The sequence below is a fragment of the Urocitellus parryii genome, chromosome 4, assembly GCF_045843805.1.
Source record: "Urocitellus parryii isolate mUroPar1 chromosome 4, mUroPar1.hap1, whole genome shotgun sequence".
Classification (NCBI taxonomy): domain Eukaryota; kingdom Metazoa; phylum Chordata; class Mammalia; order Rodentia; family Sciuridae; genus Urocitellus; species Urocitellus parryii.
The window spans coordinates 43,612,317-43,638,878 of record NC_135534.1 but is presented as its reverse complement, the minus strand read 5'-3'; the positions used below and the strand labels follow the sequence as shown (position 1 = coordinate 43,638,878).

At 33.0% G+C, this 26,562-nt stretch overlaps 1 protein-coding gene across 3 annotated transcripts in view; it reads left to right on the top strand.

Moving 5' to 3' along the window:
• The window catches only part of Prmt3 (protein arginine methyltransferase 3), a 136,886-nt gene that overhangs the window by 14,039 nt on the left and 96,285 nt on the right, over positions 1-26,562 (top strand). For all 3 annotated transcript variants that reach the window (XM_026405297.2, XM_026405296.2, XM_026405295.2), the window contains 2 exons: positions 3,517-3,582; positions 18,558-18,679. In XM_026405297.2, the coding sequence (XP_026261082.2) occupies positions 3,517-3,582; positions 18,558-18,679 (188 nt within the window). The remainder of the gene's footprint in view (positions 1-3,516; positions 3,583-18,557; positions 18,680-26,562) is intronic.

Sequence of the window (26,562 nt, the reverse complement as noted above, 5' to 3'; positions counted from 1 at the left end):
TGTCACTTGGGTAATAGCATAAAATTATAAATAATAGCTATCTTGTAAGTAATAAATTATTTTAAGTCCAGTAAATTTGCTTTAAAAAGTTTTCTTAACTCCATTTTCTTTGTTCAGTTAATTTTATTATTTTATTGTTCAAGTTAATTCTATTATTCATTCTTTTTCTTTTTTGGTGCTAGGGATTAAACCCAGGGGTGCTTTTTGCTAAGTTGGCCAGGGTGGCCTCAAACTTGAGGTCCTCCTGCCTCAGCCTTTGAATAGCTGAGACTGCAGACATGTGATAGAACATTTTCTTTAAAGAAATTAATCTAGGCCAGTGTTTGTCATTTTAAATCACCCCTTAATTTAAATGATATAAACCTTTAATATCTTTGGTATGGTACTTGTGTTGGCTTTTTCAGACAAGTAAAGGTAAAGTGTTATCAGTTTAATTATCAAGGAAATCCAGTTCAAGCATTGACAAATCTCTGTCCTGAACATTTGTATCTTTATGTCAATAACTAGAGAATCTTCACACCTGACCATGTATCTTTAAGTCCTTTTGGAATACATGTAGATTTAAGAAGTTTCAAAAAAAGAAAAGAAAAAATAATTCCAAGTTGAAGATTCCAGTGGCATCTGTACCCTTTTAGAGAATCACTTAAGAATTCTTATTAACATTCTCTGTGCCTTAGTCTCCCTTGGCTGTTGTGTAATGTAATTATCGTAAGGATTATTCTGTTTCTTACCAGAACAATTACCTACCACTAGAATATTACCTAATTTTTATTAAGTAATTAAAAATTGAGAATCCCTATTTATTTATTGGCATTACAATTCTTATTACACATATAAAACACAATTTTTCATATCTCTGTATTTAAAGTATGTTCGTGCCAATTTATGCCATTATACTTGTACTTTTTTTTTTCAGAAACCCTATTTATATAGGACTTATTTTTATGCTTAAATTGGCTTTGCTTTGATAGAATATGATTTGGATTTTCTGTTGGCATGTGTTTTGATTATAACATTTATTAGTAGTTTGTGATCTTATTTTTTTTTCTTTCTACAATTTTTATTGGTACATTACAGTTGTACAAAATGAAAAGATTTGAATATATACACAATATAACAATATAATTTGGCCAATATCACTCCCTATCACTTACCCCCCTCTCTAGCTATCACCCTTAGTGCCTTTCCTCTGCTCATCCCTCCTTAATTTTTATGAGATCCCCACCCACTATTTCTTCCCCTTTTATTTTTTATTTTGCAACAGGGTCTTGCTGAGTTTTTGCTCAGGGTCTTGCTAAATTGCTGAAGCTGGCTTTGAATTTACAATCCTCCTACTTTAGCCTCCAGAGCTGCTGGGATTACCAGTGTGTGCCACTGTGTCCTGCCCAACCCCTTATTTCTTAATTTAAGATGAAGATACTTTTTTTGAATTCCAGAGATATAGTTGAAAATCAATTGCCATTTTCTGTTACTTTTAGCCTCATTCTTAATTTTGTTTATATGTATTGATGTGTTTGTTTTTTGTTAGAATAAATTTTTAGAAGGATTGTGAAGGTTAGTTTTTATTTGCTTGCATTTTAACATTTACTACATTTTTTTTTTCAAAAATTCAGTTTAAATTGAAGCTCTGTTAGATGCAGGGTACTGTGTTTGGCATACTTTGGATTTCATTGCATTGGGGTAAGCATATGAACAAAATCATATGAATATATAGAGAGCCAGAATGAAAGATTATAGTTCACTCAAGCAGCTGTGCGTGGAGTTGGGACATCAGTTGGATTCTATTGATTAAATTGGTGTGAGGCAGGGTGATTGGTGAGAGCTTTCTGAGTGACTGCAATCATGACCGATGTGCATCCTTTATAGGTTTTCTTGTTTCAGCAAGGATCACTGGTTATAGGATGAGAAGAGTATAAAAAAGATAAAAATGTTTAAAATGGTATGGTTTAAAAAAGGACCATTTGGAATAAGCTTAGATAATTGGTTAATTTATTTAAACGTTTAATATGTTTATTAGTATCTCTTAGTAATTCTTAAACTTAAAATCTAAAAGCCTCAATATTGACATGAAAATGTTTTTTGAGGGGTATGGTTTGTATAACATTTTGATAATATTGAAATTTATTGTAACTGTAGTTGTTATTTAGTATCCTTGGGGGATTGATACCAAAACCCACAGAGGATAACAATCTGCAGATGCTCCTGTCTCTTATATAAAATGATGTGGTGTTTGCATACAGTCTACCCACATCCTGCTCTATACCTTTAAGTCATCTCTGTTTTATTTATAATGCCTAGTACATTGTAAATGCTATGTAAAGAGTTATGCAATATTTTTAAGGGAATCATGACAAGAAAAGTCTTGCACATGTTCAGCACAGATGCAATTCTTTTCTTTCTTTCTCTCTCTCTTTTTTAATGGTATTAGTATTTAACCCAGGGGAACTTTACCACTGAGCTTAATTTCCCAGCCATTTTCTCTCTCTCTTTTTTTTTTTTATAATTTTGTGACAGGGTCCTGCTCAATTGCTGAGGATGGCCTTGAACTCTTGATCCTCGTGCCTGACCCTCCTTAGTAACTTGGGTTACAGATGCATGCCACTGTGCCCAGAGTTATTATTTGTTTTAAATATTTTCTGTCTTCAGTTGGTTAAAACCTCAAATGTGAAACCCATAGATACAGAGGGTCAACTACTTTTTTTTTAACCTAGTGTGAAACCCTCAACTAGAATTCTCATTTTGTAATATTTAATTTTATCAAATTTTGTCATATTTTAGTTACTTGGCAGCAAAACTCTTAAGTGCCTTATGTGCAGGCTCTGTGTGTCTCAACTTAGGAAATGAGCTCTGTTCATGAGCCATTGTAAATGTTAGAATGTTGAATGCCTACCTTGGTCACAGTTCACATGGACTTGAGAGTATAGGATCTTATAATGTGAGCTGCAGGGTTCAAATGATTTACTTTCAGGTTTCAGGCTTTTAAGCATCATTTCCTACTACAGAAATTTCTAGAAATAAAATGGGATTATAAATCAGATAGGCACTGATAATGATTTTCTTAGAAAAACATGTTCAGCTTAGCTTCATTTTTCATGTGCATCAGCAACTTTTACATTTATCTGTTTTGTTTCTTCTTTCCTTATTTTAATAGAGCTGTAGAGCCGGGAGTTGGGCTTCACATTCCAGGCCCTACTTAAATAATCAAAATAATCTTTTGGTTTTAATTATCACTTGAAGATCTGTAGTGATAATGCATGTAGAGAGAAAAATATATACATTTTTAAAAGAATGTGGATAGATCTTATTTGACTTTCAGTGTTTTTTAAACAAATGCTTTCTTTGTGTTATTGCTATTCTTTATTGTTTTCTTTTTAGGAAAAAAAAAAAGCTTGATTTTCTAGGTTGACTGTAGCTGTAGAAACTAGCAATGTGTCATAAAATGGAAAAAATCTTCCAAAGATTTTTTTTATTTATTCACAATGCCCTATAAACATGATGTTTTCCTCTCTCCTGCAGGACAAAGTACGAACAGAAAGCTACAGAAATTTTATATATCAAAATCCACATATCTTCAAAGACAAGGTGAGTAGCTTGGCTAATAGAATTGTACATTTCATGTTGTTCTTGAGCAGTAAAAATCCCCTTTTTAGTCATCATTGTGATAGCGGTTGATTTAACATACCCGGGCTTTATTTCATGGAAGACTTTTACGATGCTACTCTATGGTGCAAGATTCTGATAACAAAAATGCTGATTGGTGCTGTCAGTCAATATAGTGTTTTTTAAAATTGAAAGTCATTAATTATTGTGACAGAGCCTTTGTAAACTTTGTTTATCCAGATAATTTATAGTAATTCCTGTGAATTTCAAATTTACCAGATAAGCCCCATATCAAGTCACAATCAGATAAGCCCATATCATTAATCTAGTTCATGGTAAGTAGTTAAAAGTAATAATCTTAAGAATGTATTAGTAAGCAGAGTTAAATATTGTAAGGTAGAATTCATTTAAATGCTTTCTTTTAATAACCTTATTAATTTACCCCTGTATAAGAAACTTTATATTTTATAGTTTTAATATTTATTTATTTCAAAGGTGATAGCATGTATGTACATGTTTGACTTTTGTATCATTTGCACTTCCTTCTGTATGAATCTTTAACTTTTTAGTCTCTTCCTCCTTTCCTCCTTCCCTTTTTCTGTCTCTCTCTACATTGATGTGATTATTTGAAAGTTCAGGTTTTCTCTTTTTTTTTTTCCTCTTCATTATAAATAATTTAGTCAAAAATTATGATCTCTGCCATTTATATACGTTTGCTTGGGAATGTTTCCATATGCTTCTCATTTCAAGAATATGTATATTGAGAACATATCAGGATTTTATAAAGCCGTTTTCATTTCCATTTTAAAAGATCCTTCTCTAAAATTACTTCATAGGTTTTACATAATATTAGCAACAGTGAATAAACCTTTTTTTTTTTTTTTTGAGAACCACTTTTCTTACTTTTTATGCTATTTGGGATATAATCTGGACTGCCTTTTACTTTTTGTATGTCTTTCCTAAAAAGCAGTTTCACTTGTGAGAGGAATGTCCTAAATTTATATTGTGCTCTGATATCTTTCGTGCAAAGAATTACCCATTGTGAAAGATTTATAATGGTGTGTGTTTTGCTGATTCCCTTCATAGACAAGTAAATTGTTTTTATTTTTAAAATTGTAGTTACTATCAGTTCTTTGTACATAGCTCTTTTTTTTGTCTTATGTTATTTTAGTGGAGACTAATCATTTTTTCAGTTTTTATGTTTGTGCTCATGCTAGAAACAATTTAGTATGTATTTTTTTAAAAAAACACTTTGTTTATAGCGATGCAAATTATGTTAGTAGTAAATATTTTTTATTTCTATTTGAATTATACCCAGATTTTTATTTTATTCTTAATAAATTATGTAGAAATGAAGTATATATTGATCTGGGAATTGCTAATGTTGGCTAATCAGGAACCAGATATATGATATCTGGCAAGTGATATCCTTTTGAGCCTTATCTGTAAAAATTTTCAAATCCATTTTGATTGGCTTTGAGCCCTCTTTTCTCAATATTTCATGATATGAGTACTGAGGAATTTAAGAAAGTAAGTTGGAGCTATTTTCTTGTGTGCTCCTGAGTAGACTTCTGTCTTGTAATAGGTAAGATAATACGGAAAGGGCTCAAGTATTAGTAATCATAAGGTTTAATTATTTGAAAATTAAGTATTTGTGGGTATTCTGTAAATGTGCAACAATTCTTACTGAGTTCATAGAACTAAACTTTTTTGCTTCTAGTTTTTAGTTATGACAGTATTATGTATGTTACATATTTTAAAGTACCATGAAAAACACTAACTATTTAATTACTTTGTTTGTTTCCATCTGTACCTTTTACTAAGTGAGAGAACATGCCAGAATAGAAAAAGGGCTTGTTAATAAGTTTAGAGTGTTTTCTTTTGTACTTTGCCTAAAATGCTTGTTGTTTTGTTTTAATCACTCTATGAGTTTTGTTTGCCATTTATTGCTTCTCGAAAGTATACTGTAATGTAAAATATTTTACATTTTTAATTTTTTCTTATTGTTTAGTACTGGGGATTTCTTTTAGTACCAGGTTTACTTTACTACTGAGTTACATCTGCGGACCTTTTTATTTTTTATTTGAGACAGGGTCTCACTAAGTTGCTTAGGGCCTTGATAATTTGCTGAGTCTGGCCTTGAATTTATGATCCTCATGCCTCAGCCTCTCAAGTTGCTGGGATTATAGGCATGTGCCAGCATGCCCAGCTCAGTTTTTCACTTCTTAAAGCACATTTATGAAAGGATTTTCTAAAATTAACAAATAATCTAGAGCTTTTGTTTTGTTTTTGAAAAATTAGTAAAAATAATATGTATTTATTACACTGTAATTTAAAACATTAGAAACATAATGAAGGTGTTTTATTTCTGTATAGAAAGCTTATCACAAGTAGTTAGAACAGTCCTTGCTTTCTATATGATATAGAACATGCATTTTTTCTGTGCCTTCATAAATTTTGTATATTTAAATGATTCATGATTCATTTATTAAACTATAGCTAGATTTATAAAATATAATACCATATATTTAAATAGCATTTGATAATTTATAGATAATTTTCAGACATGTTTTCTTTGTCACTATGTAATATACTTATATCTAGGCAGTACTTACCTCCATTTTACATGTAGTATGACTTTATTTCAAACCAGTAGATTAATTGACTGTTTCAAAACACACAGCTAAAAACCCTAAGGCTTTTTTACTCTAGTTTAGTGTCCTTTCCCCTGTTACCACACTTTGAGTACCAGTACATTAATATAGAATGAGTTAGGAATTGGGGTGGGACCCATTAGCTACCTACTAATTAACATTATTTCTCATATATGTATATATATATTATGTGATTTTTCTTGCCATAACAGGATATGATCATAAATTATTTAAATATAATTTATTTACAAATTTATGAAGTTACAACAGAGTTCTTCCTAAATTTACTACTGTTACTCTACTTTTATCACCATTAGATAAAACAAACTTGTTATCATAGCACCAGCATCTATATCACACAGGAGAGGTTTATTTTTCAAAAAGTGCTTGAAATGAAAATGTTTTTCTTCCTTTCTTCATTCATTCGTCTCTCCCTGTCTCCTTTGCTTTCTTCTATTCTTAATATTGTTTCAGTTCACAAGCTCCTGTGGGGACCATATGGTATCTCAAATTAATTTAACTTTGGGTAGCTTTTAATCCTGTTTTTACCCACTTGTAATTAATTCTATTTGTAGTCCATTGAGGAAGTTCCCAGTTAGGTGCCTTTTTATGCTTCTGGTTATTATCTACAGTTATAATTGGTTCATTTTTTTTCTTTTTCTTTCTTTTTTTTTTTTTTTTTTAAGGAAAATCAACATCTTTATCTCATTAAATAACTTTGATTCTGTCAAGTTTTAGTGTATCTGCTGAATTTTGGGTTATATGTAATAAAGTACAATTTAAAATATAATTAAATTATAGGCTTTATTTTTTTTCTTTAATTTTTATTGTTGGTTGTTCAAAACATTACATAGTTCTTGACATATCATATTTCACACTTTGATTCAAGTGGGTTATGAACTCCCATTTTTTACCCCGTATACAGATTGCAGCATCACATCGGTTACACATCCACTGTTTTGCATATTGCTATACTAGTGTTAGTTGTATTCTGCTGCCTTTCCTATCCTCTACTATCCCCCATCCCCACCCCTCCCATCTTCTCTCTCTACCCTATCTACTGTAATTCATTTCTCCCCCTTGTTTTTTTCCCCCTTCCCCTCACTTCCTCTTGTATGTAATTTTGTATAACCATGAGTGTCTCCTTCCATTTCCATGCAATTTCTCTTCTCTTTCCTTTTCCCTCCCACCTCTCACCCCTGTTTAATGTTAATCTTCTTCTCATGCTAAAATTATAGGCTTTAATAGCAGATCGACGGATGTTTGAATATAAGCTCTCTAATTTACCAGCTGTATGATCATAAACCTGTTTTTTTACTCTCTGAAGCTCAGTGTTCTCATTTGCAAAATGAGAATTAAATGAAAATCATACATGTGTGCACTCATGTGTATACATATGCATTATATATGTATGTGTAGTTTCATAGAAAACACATTTAATTGAGGTATCATACACACACCCTTCTGTACTGTTCTTCACTCAGAAATTTTTTCACGGAGATCATTTGTTATGAACCTTCAATTTTTTTTTCCTCAGTTTTTTTCTTTTGATAGTAGATGTTGAGTATCTTTTTACTAACATTTTTTAATGATTTATACATCCAATGTAGGAATGTCCATAAATTGTTTTTATTTTAGAAATAATATTGCATATAATAAAAATATTTCTTATGTACGTAAGTACAATTTAAAATTAATTCCCAGCAGAGGACTCTCAAGAGTCAAAAAGGGTATACACCCTGCTTGGTGTTGGTGCTACTATCTTGTTTTTCCATAAATTGTATGTGAATATGATGATCTTTGTATACACCATTGCCAAAGCACCATTTAATCAAGTTTCTTAATTGCCTACTGACCTTTTATTTTTATTTTTGTAAGCCTTTTATTTCAACTAAATCTTGTATGAGACACTTGGCTCAGTCACCAGCACCACAAAAAAAAAAAAAAAAAAAAAAATCACTCATTGAGTTTTCCCAGAAACTTATGACATACTATTGTGTTGTATGTATTTGTCCAGTTTACTATCATTTTGTGCCATATAATATTTTGGGTTGATATATTATAATCACACTGTGTGTATGTGTAGAATATGTGTACATATATATATATTTGTATATATTATGGTTTGCTTACTATTTAATGTATTAGATACTTTAAAAATTATTTTGTGGGTCTGGGGTTGTGGCTCAGTGGTAGAGTGCTTGCGTACCATTCACGAGGCACTGGGTTCCATCCTCAGCACCACATAAATGTAAAATAAAGATATTGTGTCCACCTAAAACTTAAGAGTAAATATTTTTAAAAAATTATTTTGTTTGCAGCGATTTTTTATGGATTACATCTTAAAAGCAAATTCTTAATGTATGTAAAAGTAATTATGCTAAAATGTACTGACTCACCAGATGGACCACATGTGCAACAACACATTCCCACTAGGAGACCATCTGGATAGAGGATAAGGAGGCACAGTGCGGTAGTCTTCTTACAATTTATTTCTTCAGTGGAAATCAGGCTGTTTAGATTTCTCTCTTTTTGATTCAATTATAACAAATTATATTTTCAGAATATATTTGAAAAAAATGCAGTTCTAATAGTAAATAATATAGACAAAAAAATTTATAGGAGGAATGATTAATGTGCAGGACATATGAAAAGGATTTATTTAAAAAAAATATAAAGCGTGTAACAAATGATACAAATTGAAAGTCATATCATGTTCTTGAATAAGAAAACTTAAAATATTTTCTTTTCTCTGAATTAATTGTATTTAAACTCAATTCCTAAGAACATGGCTAAGACGTTTTTTAAGCCCAGACAAGCTGATTCACTTGTTCATATAGGAAAATAAGGACAACTATCCATACATACTGTGGGGAAAAACCCACATTGAAGATCATCCAGCTTCACTAGGTATGAAAACATTCTATAAAGTTTCTGTAACTAAAATAATTACCAACACAAGAATATATAGATTAGCAGAGCAGAAATAAAATCCAGTAATAGATCAATATACATATAAATTTTAGTCACTGCCGGGGTCCGGCTGCAGCAAAATAACCGGGGGGTGACGAATAACTTCTGTAGATTGATGCAGCAGGAATAGGAGCCGTTTATTGTAGGGCAACAGAGCTATTTATACATTTTGCACAGCTTATCTTAATTAGCATAAACTAGATACATCAATCAACCAATAAGGAATCTCCACACTTAATGGCTCACTTTTGTTACTTCTCAAACCACTCCCTCTGACATTTTGCCAGGCACCATCCAGACTTGTTTAGGAACTCTAACATTTCTCTGGCAAAATACCAGGTGTTATTTTTGACTTATTTACAGACATTAACAAGTCACTATTAAGGGCATATAACAAATTAGTGGGGAAATCATACTATTTAATGACTGATATTGGGGCAATTGGATCAAAAGACAAAAAATATGCTGAGAGAAATTATTGTGAAAATATATTATAAAGAGTTAGTTTCTTTAATCTCTTTAATTTAAAAAGAACTTTTTTATTTTTGCCAAGTACATGCTGTACCACTGAGCTATATCCCCAACCCCGAATTCTTATTTCATAAAATTTGATTACACTGATAAAAGCACTAGCAACTCAGTGGAAAAATGGGGAAAAGATAAAGTAGATAGTTTATATATAGAATGATCTAAATCTCATGGTAAGACAAATATATATTAAAACTAGACCAATATTATCATTGTTTTTTGTTTGGCAGACATCTCAAAACTTTTTCTTTTGTTCCATATGCTAGTTTCATGTGAGGAAAGGGGCATTTGCATTGTTGCCCTTTGGAGTCTTCATGAGTAGAATTACCTATGGAGATCATTGTACTTACCTCTAGCATAATTAGAATATGCATGTTCTTTTTGATTCAGTGTTTTAACATCTAAGAATATATTCTATAGATTTATTCTATAAATAAAAAGAGGTTATTTATTGCATTTCTTGCAATAGTAAAATGTCAAAAACTACCTGAATGCTAATCAGTAGAGAATTGGATCGGTAAATTATTGTATAGCCATAATATGGAATCTTATACAGCTACATAAAAGAAAGGAGCTTCATTTCTCTGGTTGTACACAAAGTTGAGTCACATCATTCGTGTCTTCATTCATATACCTAGGGCAATGATGTCCATCTCATTCCACATCTTTCCTACCACTATGCCCCCTGCCCTCCCCTCCCTCCCCTCCCTCCCCTTTACTATCCAAAGTTCCTTCATTCCTCCCATGCTTTCCCCACCCCCCATTAAGGATCAGCATCCACTTTATCAGAGAAAACATTCAGCCTTTGGTTTTTTTGAATTGGCTTACTTCACTTAGCATGATATTCTCCAATTCCTCCATTTACGTGCAAATGGCATGATTTTTCTCTTTTAATGCTTAGTAATATTTCATTGTGTATATATGAAACAGTTTATCCATTCTTCTAATGAAGGGCATCTAGTTTGGTTCCATAATTTAGCTATTGTGAATTGTGCTGCTACAAACATTGATGTGGCTATATGTCACTGTAGTATGCTGTTTTTAAGTCTTTTGTATATAAACCAAGGAGTGGGATAGCTGGGTCAAATGGTGGTTCCATTTCAAGTTTTCCAAAGAATCTCTATACTGCTTTCCATATTGAGTGCATCAATTTGCAGTTCCATCAACAATGTATGAGTGTGCCTTTTTCCCCACATCCTCATCAACACTTATTATTGCTTGTATTCTTGATAACTGCCATTCTGACTGCAGTGAGGGTTAGGGTTAGGGTTAGGGTTAGTTTTGTTTTGCATTTCTCAAATTGCTAGAGATGTTGAACATTTTTTCATACATTTGTTGATCACATGTATATCATTTTCTGAATGAGAAGTATCTTTCAGTTCCTTAGCCCATTTTTTGATTGGGTTATTTGGTTTTTTTGGTGTGAAGGTTTTTGAGTTCTTTATATATCCTGGAGATTAGTGCTCTGTCTGATGTACATGTGGTAAAAATTTGCTCCCTTTCTGTAGGCTCTCTCTTCACCTCACAGATTGTTTCTTTTGCTGAGAAGAAGCTTTTCAATTTGAATCAATCCCATTTATTGATTCTTGATTTTTATTTCTTGTGCCATAGGAGTCTTGTTAAGGAAGTTGGGTACTAATTCAACATCATGAAGATTTAGGTTTACTTTTTCTTCTAATAGGTACAGGGTCTCTGTTCTAATTCCTAGGTCCTTGATCCACCTGGAGTTGAGTTTTATGCATGGTGAGAGATAAGGGCTTAATTTCATTTTGCTGTATATGGATTTACAGTTTACCCAGCACCATTTGTTGAAGAGGCTATCTTTTCTCCAATATATGTTTTTGGCGACTTTGTCTAGTATGAGATAGCTGTATTTATGTGGGTTTGTCTATGTGTCCCCCATTCTGTACCGTGGGTATACAAGTCTATTTTGGTGCCAATACCATGCTGTTTTTGTTACTATTGCTCTGTAGTATAAGGTCTGGTATAGATGTCACCTGCTTCATTCTTCCTGCTAAGGATTGCTTTAGCTATTCTAGGTCTCTTATTTTCCCAGATGAATTTCATGACTGCTTTTTCTGTTTCTCTGAGGAATGTCATTGGGATTTTGACTGGAATTGCATTAATCCTGTATAGTGTTTTGGTAGTATGGTCATTTTGATAATATTAATTCTGCCTATCCCAAAACAAGGGAGATCTTTCCATCTTCTAAGGGCTTCTTTAATTTCTTTCTTTAGTGTTCTGTAATTTTCATTGTAGTTTTTCACCTCTTTCATTGATTCCCAACTAATTTATTTTGTTTGAGGCTATTTTAAATGGGGTACTTTTCCTAGTTTTTCTTTCAGAGGATTTGTCACTGTTGTACAGAAATGCCTTTGATTTATGGGTGTTGATTTTATATCCTACTACTTTGCTGAATTCATTTATTAGTTCTAGAAGTTTCCTGGTGAAATTTTTCAGATACTGAAAGTCTGAGTGATAGGGATAGGGATAGTTTGATAGGGATAGGGATAGTTTGATAGGGATAGTTTGGGTTCTTCTGTTCCTACCCATATCCCTTTAATTTCTTTCATCTGTGTAATTGCCCAGACTAGAATTTCAAGGACTATATTAAATAGAAGTGGTGAAAGAGTGCATCCCTATCTTGTTCCAGTTTTTAAAGGGAATGTTTTCAATTTTTCTCCATTTAGAATGATGTTGGCCTTTGGCTTAGCATAGATAGCTTTTACATTGTTGAGACATATTCCTTTTAGACCTAGTTTTTCTAGTGTTTTGAACATGAAGTAGAGGTGTATTTTGTTGAATGCTTTTTCTGCATCTATTGAGATGATCATGATTCTTATTTTTAAGTTTGTTGGTATGATGAATACATTTATTGATTTCCGTATATTGATCGAGCCTTGCATTCCTGGTATGGCATTCCATTTGATGATGGTGCACTATCTTTTTTTTTTTAATTGATTTTTTTAAAAATGCACTACCTTTTTAATATGTTTTTGTATCTGATTTGCCAGAATTTTACTGATAATTTTTGCAGCTGTGTTCATTTGAGATTGGTATGAAGTTTTCCTTCTTTGATGTGTCTTTGTCTGGTTTTGGAATCAGGGTGATATGGCCTCATAGAATGAGTTTGGAAGTATTCCGTTTTTTTCTTTTTCATGGAATAATTCAAGGAGTATTGTTATTAGTTCTTCTTTGAAGGTCTTATAGAATTAAGCTATGAATCCATCTGTTCCAGGGCTTTTCTTGGTTGGTAGGCTTTTGATGGCATCTTCTATTTCATTGCTTGAAATTGATCTGTTTAACTTGTGTATATCATCCTGATTCAGAGTAGGTAAATCATATGACTCTAGAAATTTGTCATTGTCTTCGATATTTTCTGTTTTATTGGAGTACAAATTTTTAAAATAATTTCCAATTATCTTCTGTATTTCTGTAGTGTCCATCATGATATTTCCTTTTTTAATCACAGATTTTAGTAATTTGAGTTTTCTGTCTCCTTTGTTAGCATGGCTAGGGGTTTATCAATTTTATTTATTTTTTTTCAAAGAACCAACTTTTCATTTTGTCTATTTTTTCAGTTTCTTTTGTTTCAATTTCATTGATTTCAGCTCTGATTTTAGTTACTTTCTGTCTTATACGACTTTTGGTATTGATTTGTTCTTCTTTTTCTAGGGCTTTGAAATTTAATGTTGACTTTTATTTGTTGACTTTTGTTTCCTTTTAAGGAACAAACTCCACACAATGCACTTTCTTCTTTGTACTGCCTTCATAGTGTCTGAGAGGTTTTGATAATTTATATTATTGTTCTCATTTACCTCTAAGTATTTTTTAATCTCTTCTTTGTTGTCTTCTGCCATTGTTCATTCATTAGCATGTTATTTAGTCTCCAGGTGTTGGAGTAGCTTCTATTTTTTATTTTATCATTAATTTCTAATTTCATTCCATTATGATCTGATAGAATGCAGGGTTGTATCTCTACTTTTCTGTTTTTGCTAAGAGTTGCTTTGTGGCATAATATATGGTCTATTTTAGATAAGGATTCATGTGCTGCTGAGAAGAAAGTGTATTCACTCTTTGATGGATGAAATATTCTATGTATTCTGGTTAAGTCTAAGTTGATAATTGTATTATTGAGTTCTATAGTTTCTTTGTTTAGTTTTTGTTTGGAAGATCTTATCCAGTGGTAAAAGATGTGTGTTAAAGTCACCTAGTATGATTGTGTTGTGGTCTATTTGACTCTTAAAATTGAGTTTGCTTGAATGTAGATGCTCCAGTGTTATAGGGCATATATAATTTTTTTCTTTATTAAATTATTTGTTTATTCTAACTTGTTATATACATGATGGCAGAATGCAATTCATTTCATAGTACACAAATAGAGCACAATTTTTCAAGTCACTTGTTGTACACAAAGTATTTTCACATCATTCGTGTCTTCATACATGTATTTAAGGTAATGATGTCTAACTCATTCTACCTTCATGCCCTTACTAGGGGCATATATATTTATAATTGAATGTCTTGTTGAATGTGTGGTTGGTTTCCTTAAGCAATGTGTGATATCCTTCTTTATCCCTTTCGATTAATTTTGGCTTGAAGTCTACTTTACTTGAAATGAGGATGGAAAGAAATCCCTGCTTCTTTACACAGTCCATATGAGTGGTATGTTTTTTTCCCAGCTTTTCACCCTCAGTCTGTGAATGTCTTTTCCTGTGAGGTGAATCTCCTGAAGGCAACATATTGTTGGGTCTTTTTAAAAAATCTGCGAGTCTATGTCTTTTGATTGATGAGTTTAGGCCATTAACATTCAGGGTTATTATTGAGACATGATTTGTATTCCTGGTCATGTTTGTTTAGTTTTGGTTTTTACCTTGACTTGGTTTCTCCCTTGATTGGTTTGTGCTTTAGTGTAATACCTCCCTTTGCTGATTTTCATTGTTGTTCTTTGTTTCCTCCTTATGGAATATTTTGCCGAGGATATTCTGTACTATAGAGTTTTTACTTGTAAATTCTTTCAACTTTTGTTTATCATGGAAGGTTTTTATTTTATCATCAAATCTGAAGCTTAATTTTGCTGGATTCTTGTTTGGTATCCATTTTCTTTCAGAGCTTGGTTATTCTAGGCTCTTCTAACATTGAGGGCTGGGTTGAGAAATTTGCAGAGATCCTAATTAGTTTCCCCCATATGTGATCTGATTCCTTTCTCTTGTGGCTTTTACAATTTTCTCATTATTCTGTATGCTAGGCATTTTCATTATAATGTGCCTTGGTATAGATTTCTTGTGATTTTATACATTTGTTTCCTCTAAGCCTCTTGTATTTGATTTTCCAATTTATTCTTCAGGTTTGGAAAATTTTCTGATTTTTTTCATTTAATAGATTGTTCGTTTCTTTGGTTTATAACTCTATGCCTTTCTCTATCTCAATAATTCTTCGTCTTTTTATGTTATCCCATAATTCTTGAAATTTCTGCTCATGGTTTCTTACCATCTTCACTGTGTGATTAACTTTATTTTCAAGAGTATATATTTTGTCTTCATTATCTGGGGTTCTGTCTTCTAAGTGATTTAATCTCTTGGTGATGTTTTTATTGAGTTTTTTATTTGGTTTATTGTTTCCTTCATTTCATTTGTGGGGGTTTGTTTTTTGTTGTTGTTGTTTGTTTTTTTCCAGAATCACTATCTCATTATTGAAATAATCCTTTGCTTCCTATATTTGCTCTCTTATATCATCCTTTAATTCTCAGAACATTGTAATTATGAACATCCTACTCCTTCTTTGACATTTCTTCTGCTGTACTGGCCATGGATTCTAATAATGTGGTATCTTGGTTTATTTGGGGTACTTTCTTCCCTTGTTTTTTCATGTTGTTCGTGTGTCTTCTCTTCTAACAGTGTGTTTCTAAGGTGTTACAATTTTTACTCTGTAGGTTTATAGTGTCCCTGCAGGATTCCAGTACCTCTCCTTTAAGGGGAAATCAATATGAATAGATTGTAATGCAAACAATATACAGCCTTAAGTCAAATAGCTCCTATTAAGACATTTATGGTTTTGTCACACTATATAGAAATGGTGATTTTAATTATTACCTACTGTATAAACAGTAGGTTTGCAAAAGGGTCTATAGCTTCTGATGGTGGACAAAGAGAGAACCAGGGGTGGGGTGTAGAATGAGATGTTAAGAAGGTAGGAGGTGAGGGTATAGTTATTATATCTTAGGAAGTGTGAAAGAGGAATCAAAAGAAGTTGGCTAGGAGCAAGAGAAAAGAGAGAAAGTATTTTGGGGGAGACAAGTAAGTGGGAAGACAATAGAAAGAATACAAAAAACAAATAAACATAAAAATTAAGAAAAACAAAATGTAAAAACAGGTGATAAAAGAATATACAACACAACTATAATATTGCTATTCAGATATCCCAGTCCCCAGTAGACTGATCCAGGAAAATTAAAGGATTGTTTCTGTTGGAGTTCACTTTGAGGCCCGCTTATGTGATGTGGGTGCCTGGTCTTATCTCCTTATATTGTCTGTAGACCTCAAAATTCCTGGTCTCTAATTTAGTCTCTTAACTGTATCTCATCTCCTCCTTTTGTACTTCTGAATCAGGAACCTCTCTCTCACAAGCCTGCACACACCTGTTGTGGAGAGCTGTTTTGTTTGGGGCAGATCAGGACCAGGTTTTGTAAGCTAAGGACTGGCCATGTAGCTGCAAGCACTGTGCTGGTTTTGTGGCTGCAGGGAGAGGGGGGAGTCAGGGGACTATAGGTACCTTGATATTGCTTCTAGGCCCAAGCTGGAGGTGTCACAAATGAAGATGGCGATGGCGGTAGCAGCAATAACCTAAGTTGGTGACAAAAGTGTCCCAAGATGGAGGCAGCTGCTTTCAGAGGTCCAACCGGGCAGTGGTGTTGGGCATCGTGTTTGGAGATGCAGCTCTGTGGAATGCAGTGTTGTGGCTGGCAGCTGTCTCCAGACCCTGTCCAGTGTTCCCAGGTGTAGGCAACTATGGCATTGGTTGCAGTGCCCAAGATGGAGTTACCAGGAGAGCCCCAAGCTGATAGATGTGTAGCCACACGAGATCAGCAGCTGGCTAGGGTTCCCACGTGGGCAGGTGGCCAAGGGTCCTGTTCAGATGCTGAGGCCAGGGGACCTGTGTGGACACAGCAGCCAGGATTCCTGTGTAGGAGCAGCTGTAGTGGATTCTTAAATACATAAAAATCTCTTGAAGGATACATAAGAAATGTATTTTTTAAACCTGCATGAATATATAACCTAGTGATAAAATGAAATACTTGGTCAGCAGTATAATAAATTCTTACGGATATGTTGTTCTTTTTGTTACTTACTATTAGAATAAAAAATCCAGAGCTCCATTTGATTTTCCCCCTCCCAATCCCTGCCCTCACCTCCAAGTGACCTCTTTCCCACCAAGCTCAGCCATATGGGCCATCTTGCTTTGCTTGGGATCTTATGCCTTGTATTAAATATCTTTCTTTCCATGGCTGGAATATATTTCCACATATCTTTGCATGACACACTCTTTTAAGTCTTTCAGTTCTCTGCTTACACATATTCAAAAAGTATTCCCAGGGGCTGGGGTTATAGCTCAGTGGTAGAGCACTTGCCGAACATGTCTGAGGCACTGGGTTTGATTCTCAGCACCACATAAATAAATAAAGTTATGGTGTTCATGTATATATTTTAAAAAGTATTCCCAGAGCTGTCTAAAAGTTTAAAGGAGTATATGCCCTTTCCTCTGCTTTAACCTTGAATTTACTCAATGTTTCTTTATAACATTTCTAAGATTATTTTATATTCTTTTATTTATTCATTGTTAATTTCTCCAAGAAGTTTGCATATATCATTAAGACAGAGATTTGGTCTTATTAGTAGCAATGCTTACTCTGTACTTACATTAGAAGGGCACTATAATAACTTTGTATTTAGGACAAGCATATAGGATTTTTTTTAGAGCTTTGATAATGAAAGATTTAAAGCACTAAGGTTTTCAGTAGTTTCACAGGATAGTTTACTTCCAAGTATTGTTTTGTTTAATATGTTTCCTGGGTGACTTGTTTTTATTTTACTGTGACCTGAGCAGGTTTCAATGTGTACTATTCCAAGAAAAACATAAAATTCTTGATTTTAGAAATAATTGCTTCCCACCTACTTTGAAATCATCTTAAACTTCGGATCTTCTAAATACTTTCTTTCACTAATAGTGGAATATTATTTTTATAACCTAAATCTTCAAGTTACTGAATTCTGCAGAGGCTTTTTTCCCCCCTATGGTTGTTGTATTTGTTCTGTAAAATAAGATATTCAATTTGAGATGGGGGGGGGGATGGTCATTTTCTGCATTCTTGATTTCTTTATAATGATTATTAAATTATATTGGATCAGACTGTTTTGCTTAATTATTTCCATTCAAAGTTAAAAAAGTTTTTATTTTTTTAAATTTAGAATTACTGAGCCTAACTTTGAAAATATGGACAAAAAGGAAATTAAAAACAATAATTTTCTATCAAGAAGTCTATAGAAATTACTTGTTTCATATAAAATATCTCTTAAATTTAGCAATGTTTTGCCTAATTGTAATAGACTATGGCCATTATATTGTTACTAATTTAAAACAACCCATTGTAATATCTTCAGTTTCCTTAAGGAGAAAATACCATATTTGAATAGTGAACTTTAAAATTTTTATCATATTCTGCATCTACCCAGAAACACCATATTGTATGAATAGTGTTTGAACTAGAAGACCTTTGTGATAATGTCTTTTTTTTTATTACTCCAGGTGGTGTTGGATGTTGGATGTGGAACTGGAATTCTCTCTATGTTTGCTGCTAAAGCTGGGGCAAGGAAAGTTCTTGGAGTTGATCAATCTGAAATACTTTACCAGGCAATGGATATCATAAGGTAGATATATTTTTAAGGCTTGCAAATTTGTTCTAAAATTGGACAATTATTTAATAGATTTTTTTTTTCTAAAGAGAGAGTGAGAGAGGAGAGAGAGAGAGAGAATTTTTTTTTTTAATATTTATTTTTTAGTTCTCGGCGGACACAACATCTTTGTTGGTATGTGGTGCTGAGGATCGAACCCGGGCCGCACGCATGCCAGGCCAGTGCGCTACCGCTTGAGCCACATCCCCAGCCCCTTAATAGATTTTCTTGTCTGTAGTAGCTATCAAATACAGACTGTAAAGCTTTTGTCTAGAATAATAAGATTTTAAATTGGATTAAGCTAGTCACTTTTGAATTGAGTGGTGCTGGGTAATGTTTTCAAGGGAGAATTATTTTTATATTTTCTTTCCCTTTTTACTTATGGCTAATTCTAATAGAAAATTAGAAATTACCTCTGGACATGGTGGTGCATATGTGTAATCCTGGCAAACCATGAGGCTAAAACAGATGGGATGCAGGTTTGAGGCCAGCCTCAGAAACTTTCCAAGATTCTTAGCAACTTCCCGCGACCTTGTCTCCAAATAAAAGGACTGAGTATGTAGCTCAGTGTTAAAGCTTTCCTGGTTTCAATCTCTAGTACTCTTTAAACATAAAAATAAAATTAGAAATTTCTGATTATGTGGTGATATTGACAGAATATTCTCTAGGTAACTAAATATTTATTTTTAAGATTTTAGTTGTAGATGAACACACTACCTTTTTTTATATATTTATTTTTATGTGGTGCTGAGGATTGAACCCTGTGTCTCACACATGCTAGGCAAGCCCTTAATCACTGAGTCACAACCCAGTCCCCTAACTAAATATTTATATCGTAATGTTTTCTTTAGCAAATATTTAATAGATTTTCTTGTCTGTAGTAGCTATCAAATACAGACTGTTTTAGTAAAGCTTTTGTCTAGAATAATAAGACTAAGAGAGATATCTCCTTCTTTCGTAACAATATTAGCCCTTTTACTTTTTTTTCTTACATAAGTTCCACAATGGCTTACAAGTAAGGCAAAGTGGATTTAGTTTATCCCCTAACACTTAATTTTAGTACTTAGGTTAATCAGTCATAATTGATTTTACAATTGGCTTATATACTCATAAGAAAGACAGTTTACAACCTGTTAATCAGAAGAGTTGTTTTATTAATGATAGTTACAGAAAGGCCCAATATGCAAGAACAGATAAATATGAGAAAAGAGTTCAAGAGAGTAGAGTACAAAATGAAACTAAAGCTTTACCTTTTATATCACAGAAGAATAGAAATTGTAAAACAGAATACAGAAAAGTTTAATTTTGACAGAATGGTTGTAATAAATGATCATTTTTTTAAAAAATAACCAAATGTAAAGTATTTTTTGAGGCATTGATGCCAAGCCTCACATACAACTACTACTATTAACTGTTTTCTATTGTTGTATGTTCCAAACCAATTCTATAGTATTATACATGTGGATGGTAGTTGTACTACTATTAACTAACAACCTTATAAGTACTGCTAACATTAAGCAATTACATGCCAGCCACTTTGCAAAGCACCATAAAGGAATTAAATTTTTAAAACAATCTTAGGAAAAGATTGCTTTAAACAACCCTATTTTATAAGTGAAGAAACCAAGCTTAAAGAAGTAATTTACCCATTTTTATAAAGCTAATTAATGAAAGAGCCAAAATTAGCATTCAAGTCATGATTCCAAATGCTGAGATAAGTATGTTATACTACCTCCTCACTGACTGATGAATCAGTAATTGGAGGTCTTAACAATAAATTGTTTTCTGCATACTCTTTTAAAAGTCTGTTCACAAACAGAACAGAATTTATTTTGCCCCACAATGTGAATTTTACTATTTCAAATGGAAGGAAAAGGAGAGATGCATATGAACTATATGAAAATAGCTACTATTTTACAACATAAAAATGGCACAGCAGAACATTTCTGAAGAAACAGTACAAAATATTGGCCTATCGAAAACAAAAAGGCTTGCTTTTCACAGAACACTGATGAGGGCTAAGATTTATTATAGCGAAGTTTACAGTGCAGGAATAGCAGGTAAAAAGATATCCATAGGCTAAGAGGTCACAGACATACTTCAAGACATCCCTCTTTACACCCCAGTTTCAAATCTCAAGACACATGAGATCTTAATACACAGAGAAGTTTGCTGAGTCTTAGTGTCTTTAGTTCTCAAAGGGTGCTATTCATGTAGGTATAAATCTGACATGTTACCAGCCATAGTACAGATCTGAATCAGACACCAGGTGTGTATCATGAATCTTCTGTTTACTTTTAAACATATAGTCATTCTTGTTTATTTAGACCCACTGCTTTAGGCTAATAACATCATTTGTTACCCAGTAATAATGTTGAATGTTCTAAGAGCTCTCTTAAAGATTGATCAATCATTGCCATGCCTATGGGGATAACATAGTAGGGCAGATCTCCTATGTTAACTCTTACAGATCCAAATTAAAAACCTGGGATTCTTACTTGATCTTTCTTTCTCCTTTACCCAGCATATCTGTTGGAGACATAATTCTTTTAATTGAGAATCCTTAATGTTTCTCAAATCTGCCATGTTCCATCCTTGATGTTTCACAAATCCATATCTTTATTAATATTTCTGTATCTCTTATTTGAATGGATATAGCTGCTCTTAATAATTTCCTGAGTTGTTTCTACTTTGTCTTCACTTCCCAATGCTCCCTGTGGTAGAGTGTTACCTGTTTCTACCCAATTCTACCCTTTTAAATAAAAAAAAAAAAGGAAGAAAGGAAAAGAAGGATGTTTTCTGAGATGTATAAGATGTATATATAAGAGATGATGAAAAAGAAATAAAAATGACCTATGATCCTGCTGTCAGAGATTATTGTTGACATTTTGGTATCTTTCCTGATAGTCTTAAGAGCATTAAGTCATAGGAAATTAAATCCATATAAAAGTCAGTTGTACTAAAATATCAGCTTCTCAAGGTTAGGCAGGGAATTTTCTCTTTTTACTGATGCATCCCAACCATCTGGCACATGGTAGGCATTCAATGTAAATACGTACTCTGAGTAAATAAATTAATGAATTTCTGATACCTACCATATCACATGACAAGACAGGTTAACCACCATCACCAAAGCCTGAAAACCCATTGTCTCTGCTTGAATCCAAATGCTCCTTTTCATTAGTATTTTTTTTTTTTTTTTTTTAACAAGGACTTAGAGGCTGCTTTTGCTCAAAACATTGACTCTTCCCTTGGGCCTACAAATGTATAAAAGCTTGGCACCTCTGACTCCATTTTGCATCTAGCTTCTTTGAGTTGTTCATCTTGGATTCCAGGAACAACAGGTCTGATCCATAAGAGGTTTTTTTGTTGTTGTTTGTTTTTTTTTTTTTTAATTGATTTTTTAGAAAATAAATGTCAGTGGGATGCATACAATTCTTATTACACTTAAGGTTTTTATGATGAGTAGAAACTAATCCCCAGGTAACAGCAACTTTCTTATCACCACTGACAAGGCACCACCTGTCCAATCCTGAGGTAATGATCAATTAGACCCCCTTTTGACCAAGAATGCTTGACTGTGCATACTTTGGGTCCCCTTATCTGTATAATATGGAGCTCATGTTAGTACCCTCAAAGACAGGACTGGAAATGCTCAGTCCCCTTTATCTATGGTGTAGCTATATTAAAGTTCCTTTGCTGCTTTTTACCATTACCTTTTCCATTTGATTTTAGACTTGATTTGTTGGGACCCCAACAGTTAGGCCTCTGGCATAGGAGTCCAGTAACATTTTCATTACATTCAAAGCTGAGTTGTTGCTCATTTCAAACAATAAATGTCCTCAGTATTAGTAATTTCATAGCTACACACATGTAAATACCAGACTGGGTACAGTGGCACATGCCTATAATCCCAGCAACTTGGGAGGCTGAGGCAGGAGTATCACAAGTTCAAAGCCTGCCTCAGCAATTTAGTGAGGCCCTAAGCAACTTAGCAAGACACTGTCTCAAAATAAAATATAAAACCGCTGGGGATGTGGCTCAGTGGTTCAGTGCTCCTGGGATCAATTGCTCATACAAAAAAAAAAAAAGTAAATACCAGTGATATATACTTGGGAGGGGGAAGCTCATGAAATAGCCTTGTTTTGGGTCCAGGTCTAGGACCTATGTTTCTATCTGCCTATTTTCCATGAAATATGCATACATTTGTCCCCTGCTTTATGGTAAAAGATCTTTACTTTTTGTTTCTATTTATGAATGGAGGACTAGATTCTTTAGTAAAGATCGCTAGTATGGATTTGTTTTTTCTCTTTGAGAGGAAAAAAAGGAGACTTGGTCAGGACATGATTCTTCCAATAAGTTTTTAGTTCCTTTGTCATTTTTTGGCTCCCATATCCATAATAATCTTTTCTGATGTATTCACTGGGCACTGAGTCCTCCTTCACAGATTTGTCAATTCTCCTTCACAGGTTTTTCATTTCTTTATTTCTTACTAAATTATCAGAATCTTTGGTTTTTGGTATCCTCCAAAATCTGTGCATTTATATTTTTCTGTCATTTCACTATGCTGAAGAGAGAAAATAGAAATATGTGAACTTTGATGATATACTGAACTGAAAACAAAGTAATATTAAACTTGTATATTTTTAAATCTCTTAGAGTATTCCTTTCCTCCCTTTCATGTGCTCTTCAAAAAAAAAAAGTCATTGTCATCCACCTATTCTTTTAGGTTAACTTTAGAATTGTTTTATGACTCTTTATTTATTTATTGGTTGCTAAGGATTGAACTTAGGGGTACTCTACCACTCAGCTATATCTCTAGCCATTTTTATTTTTTATTTTGAGACAGGGTCTCATTCAGTTGCTGAGGCTGGCTTCAAACTTGGGATCATTCTGCCTCAGATTGCTGGAATTATAGGTGTAAACCACTGTGCCCAGCTGTCACTAACTTTTAATGCCACTTACTTGATTAGGTGTTCATTGTGTGAACTCCATGATACTTCTTATTGTTTGCTTGTCTATCTTCTTGTGTTCCATTGTCTAAGTAAAAGCTGGACTCATTAGCATCTCTCAGAATACCTCCCAACATTGTCCCTGCGTACGACCTCTTCTGGCTGTAGTTATGCTAATTATTATTGTTCTTTAAATTTCTCTCCCACATAGACGCACAGGCAGTAGTGTACATGCACATGACCATGCCCACTCCCAGACCTACATATATCTTTGTGATGCTGTCTTTTCCTGTCAAAAGTCAGGTGTCACCTACCTGGTTAAGGGTTTGCTGTATGAGCTCCATTAGTGCCCTATGCCATTAATGGTTCCTTCTCTCTTAGACGATATTATTAAGTGCATGAACAGTGTCTTTTATCTCTGCATGCACAGTACAAGACAATTAATCATGATGATGTTCCTTGTATCATGAAGTTAAATTGCTACTTTTAAGATAGAAAATAAAGATAGGAAAGTGTGTGTTGTTTTAACAAAATTTCCACTCAGAAAAAGTTGTTTTTTGGTTTAGTTATGAAAATTATTTAAAATAGCCTTTTTATTGCAATGTCATTTCTATAGATTAAAAGCTATACTTGTTTTTTAGCAGGTATTTCCAAAGATAGGATTTATTTAGGATGTTTTTGTGTTGAATTATGGTTTTATGACTAGCCACATGAGAAAACTGAGTAAATCTATAATTTTTCATGAATGGGAAAAAATCACATGGTAATAAAGATTAACAGTTTTATGAAAGAAGTTATCTATGAGGATGATGTTCGTTGAGTTATTGTAATCCATATTATTGGGAATTGTTGGGCTTTGTCTTTTCCCATTTTCTCTGAAATCATAATCTTTCTTTTTATTTATATTTGAACAACAAGTAATTACTGATGCAAGTAGGATTATGACTTGTAGTAGGCAGTAAACAGCCTGAGCAGATGGCCTTTTACACAACACAGATCTTGTTGCAGCAAAACCATTCAGAAGGTATTTCTAGGCAATGGAATATTTTTCTCTTTTAAGAACTGTGCTTTTTCTTTGAAGTATATATATTTGTTAAAGTCTTTAAAATTATTTTAGTAAATAACAAGTAACTGTAGTAATTGCACCAGGGTTTTATAAATACCTTTTGAAAACTCAAATGTAAGCATTTTTTCTTTTTATCTATGAAATATAAACAAAAGCATAAGTGGGCATTAGTATACATAAGTATGCATAAATAATAAAATAGATAAATATGTGATAACCATTATTCAAGGCAAGAGATAGAACAATGCTACCACTTCAGAATCCTACCCACATCTACTTCCCTTTCTCTGTCAGATGGGTAACTATAAAAAATTCTATTATGAACATTTTGTATGTGTTCCCTGATGCAAACTCTATGGGGTATATTCTTACAAGTACAATTGCAGCCTTTAGGTTACATATGTCTTCAAATTTCCTGTGCGTTGCCAGCCTATTTTCTAAAGTAGACATACCAATATATACTTAAACAAGTAGTTTATAAGAGTTGTGTTTGTTATACTCCACCTTTTAAACATTTTCTAATTGCTTATGTAGCAGTAATACATTGCAATTTTAATTTTTGTTTCTGTAATTGCTAATGAGATTGATTACCTTTTCATGTGATTATTGGCCATTTTCGTTTCCTTATGTTTAGGTTTCTTTTGAGTTGTGTCTTTTTCTTCTTTATCTGTGGATAATCTATTACATATTTTGGAGTTGAGTTGTATATGGATTTTTTATAATACAAAAGCCTTATTCTTGATTATCTTCACCGTCTTCATATTATCTTTTGATGAAATAAAATTCTCAGTTCTTATTTAGCAACATTCTTATTTATTGTTGTCATTATTTGTGATTTGAGTAAGAAATATTTACCTATTCTGAGGTTATAGAGAGTGTATTTATTTATAAATGATTTATAATTGGGCCTTTTACACCTAGGTCTATAATCTACAACCATGGGCTTTTGTTTAGGAAGTAGTGGTTCAGGTTTGTTCTCTCATTTTTCCACCTTTATATTCTGTGTAAATGAACTATTTGTCCTGATCCTTCTTTCCTTTCTACTTGCATGTCATTTTTGCCAAGAATTAGTCATCAGGGCTGGAGTTGTGACTCAGTGGTAGAGCGCTTGCTTCCCATGCATGAGGCCCTGGGTTTGATCCTCAGCACCACATAAAAACATATAAATAAAAAATAAAGATGTATATTCGTCTACAACTAAAAGAAAATATTTTTTTAAAAAACACAGAAAACAAAAAAAACATTTTAAAAAAGAATAAATCATCAATATATGGGGCCCCTGATAACAAAACCATTTTAAGGCAGTAGAGCAGAAAAGTCACAGGTTATTCATTCATGAACATATATATGAGAATCCTAGTTAAAATATGGGCTGAGGGCTGGGGTTGTAGCTCAGTGGAAGAGTGCTTTCCTAGCATGTATGAGGCACTGGGTTCCATTCTTAGCACCACATATAAATAAAGTGAAGGTACATTGACAAGTAAAAAAATATTTTAAAAAACATGGGCTGAGAGTATAGTCATTAGTGTGCAGGAAGCTCTGGATTCAACCTCTTAACACCGAGAAAAAAAAAATGAGGAAGAAAGAAAACAAGCTATGAGGGCAATATATTGGAAGGTAGTTTCTCCCAGGAATACAAAGTTGATTAAATATGAGACTATCAACCAGAAAAATCTGTTGAGATCATTTCAATATTTGCAGCTAAAATTCATTACCTATTCAGCATATCTGCTATGTATTTAAAACCTTAGAAAAGAAGAGCTATAATGTCCTAAAATTACATATAGTATCTATGAAAATAGAACCTATAACATCTTGGTAAACTACTGAAAGCATTCTCT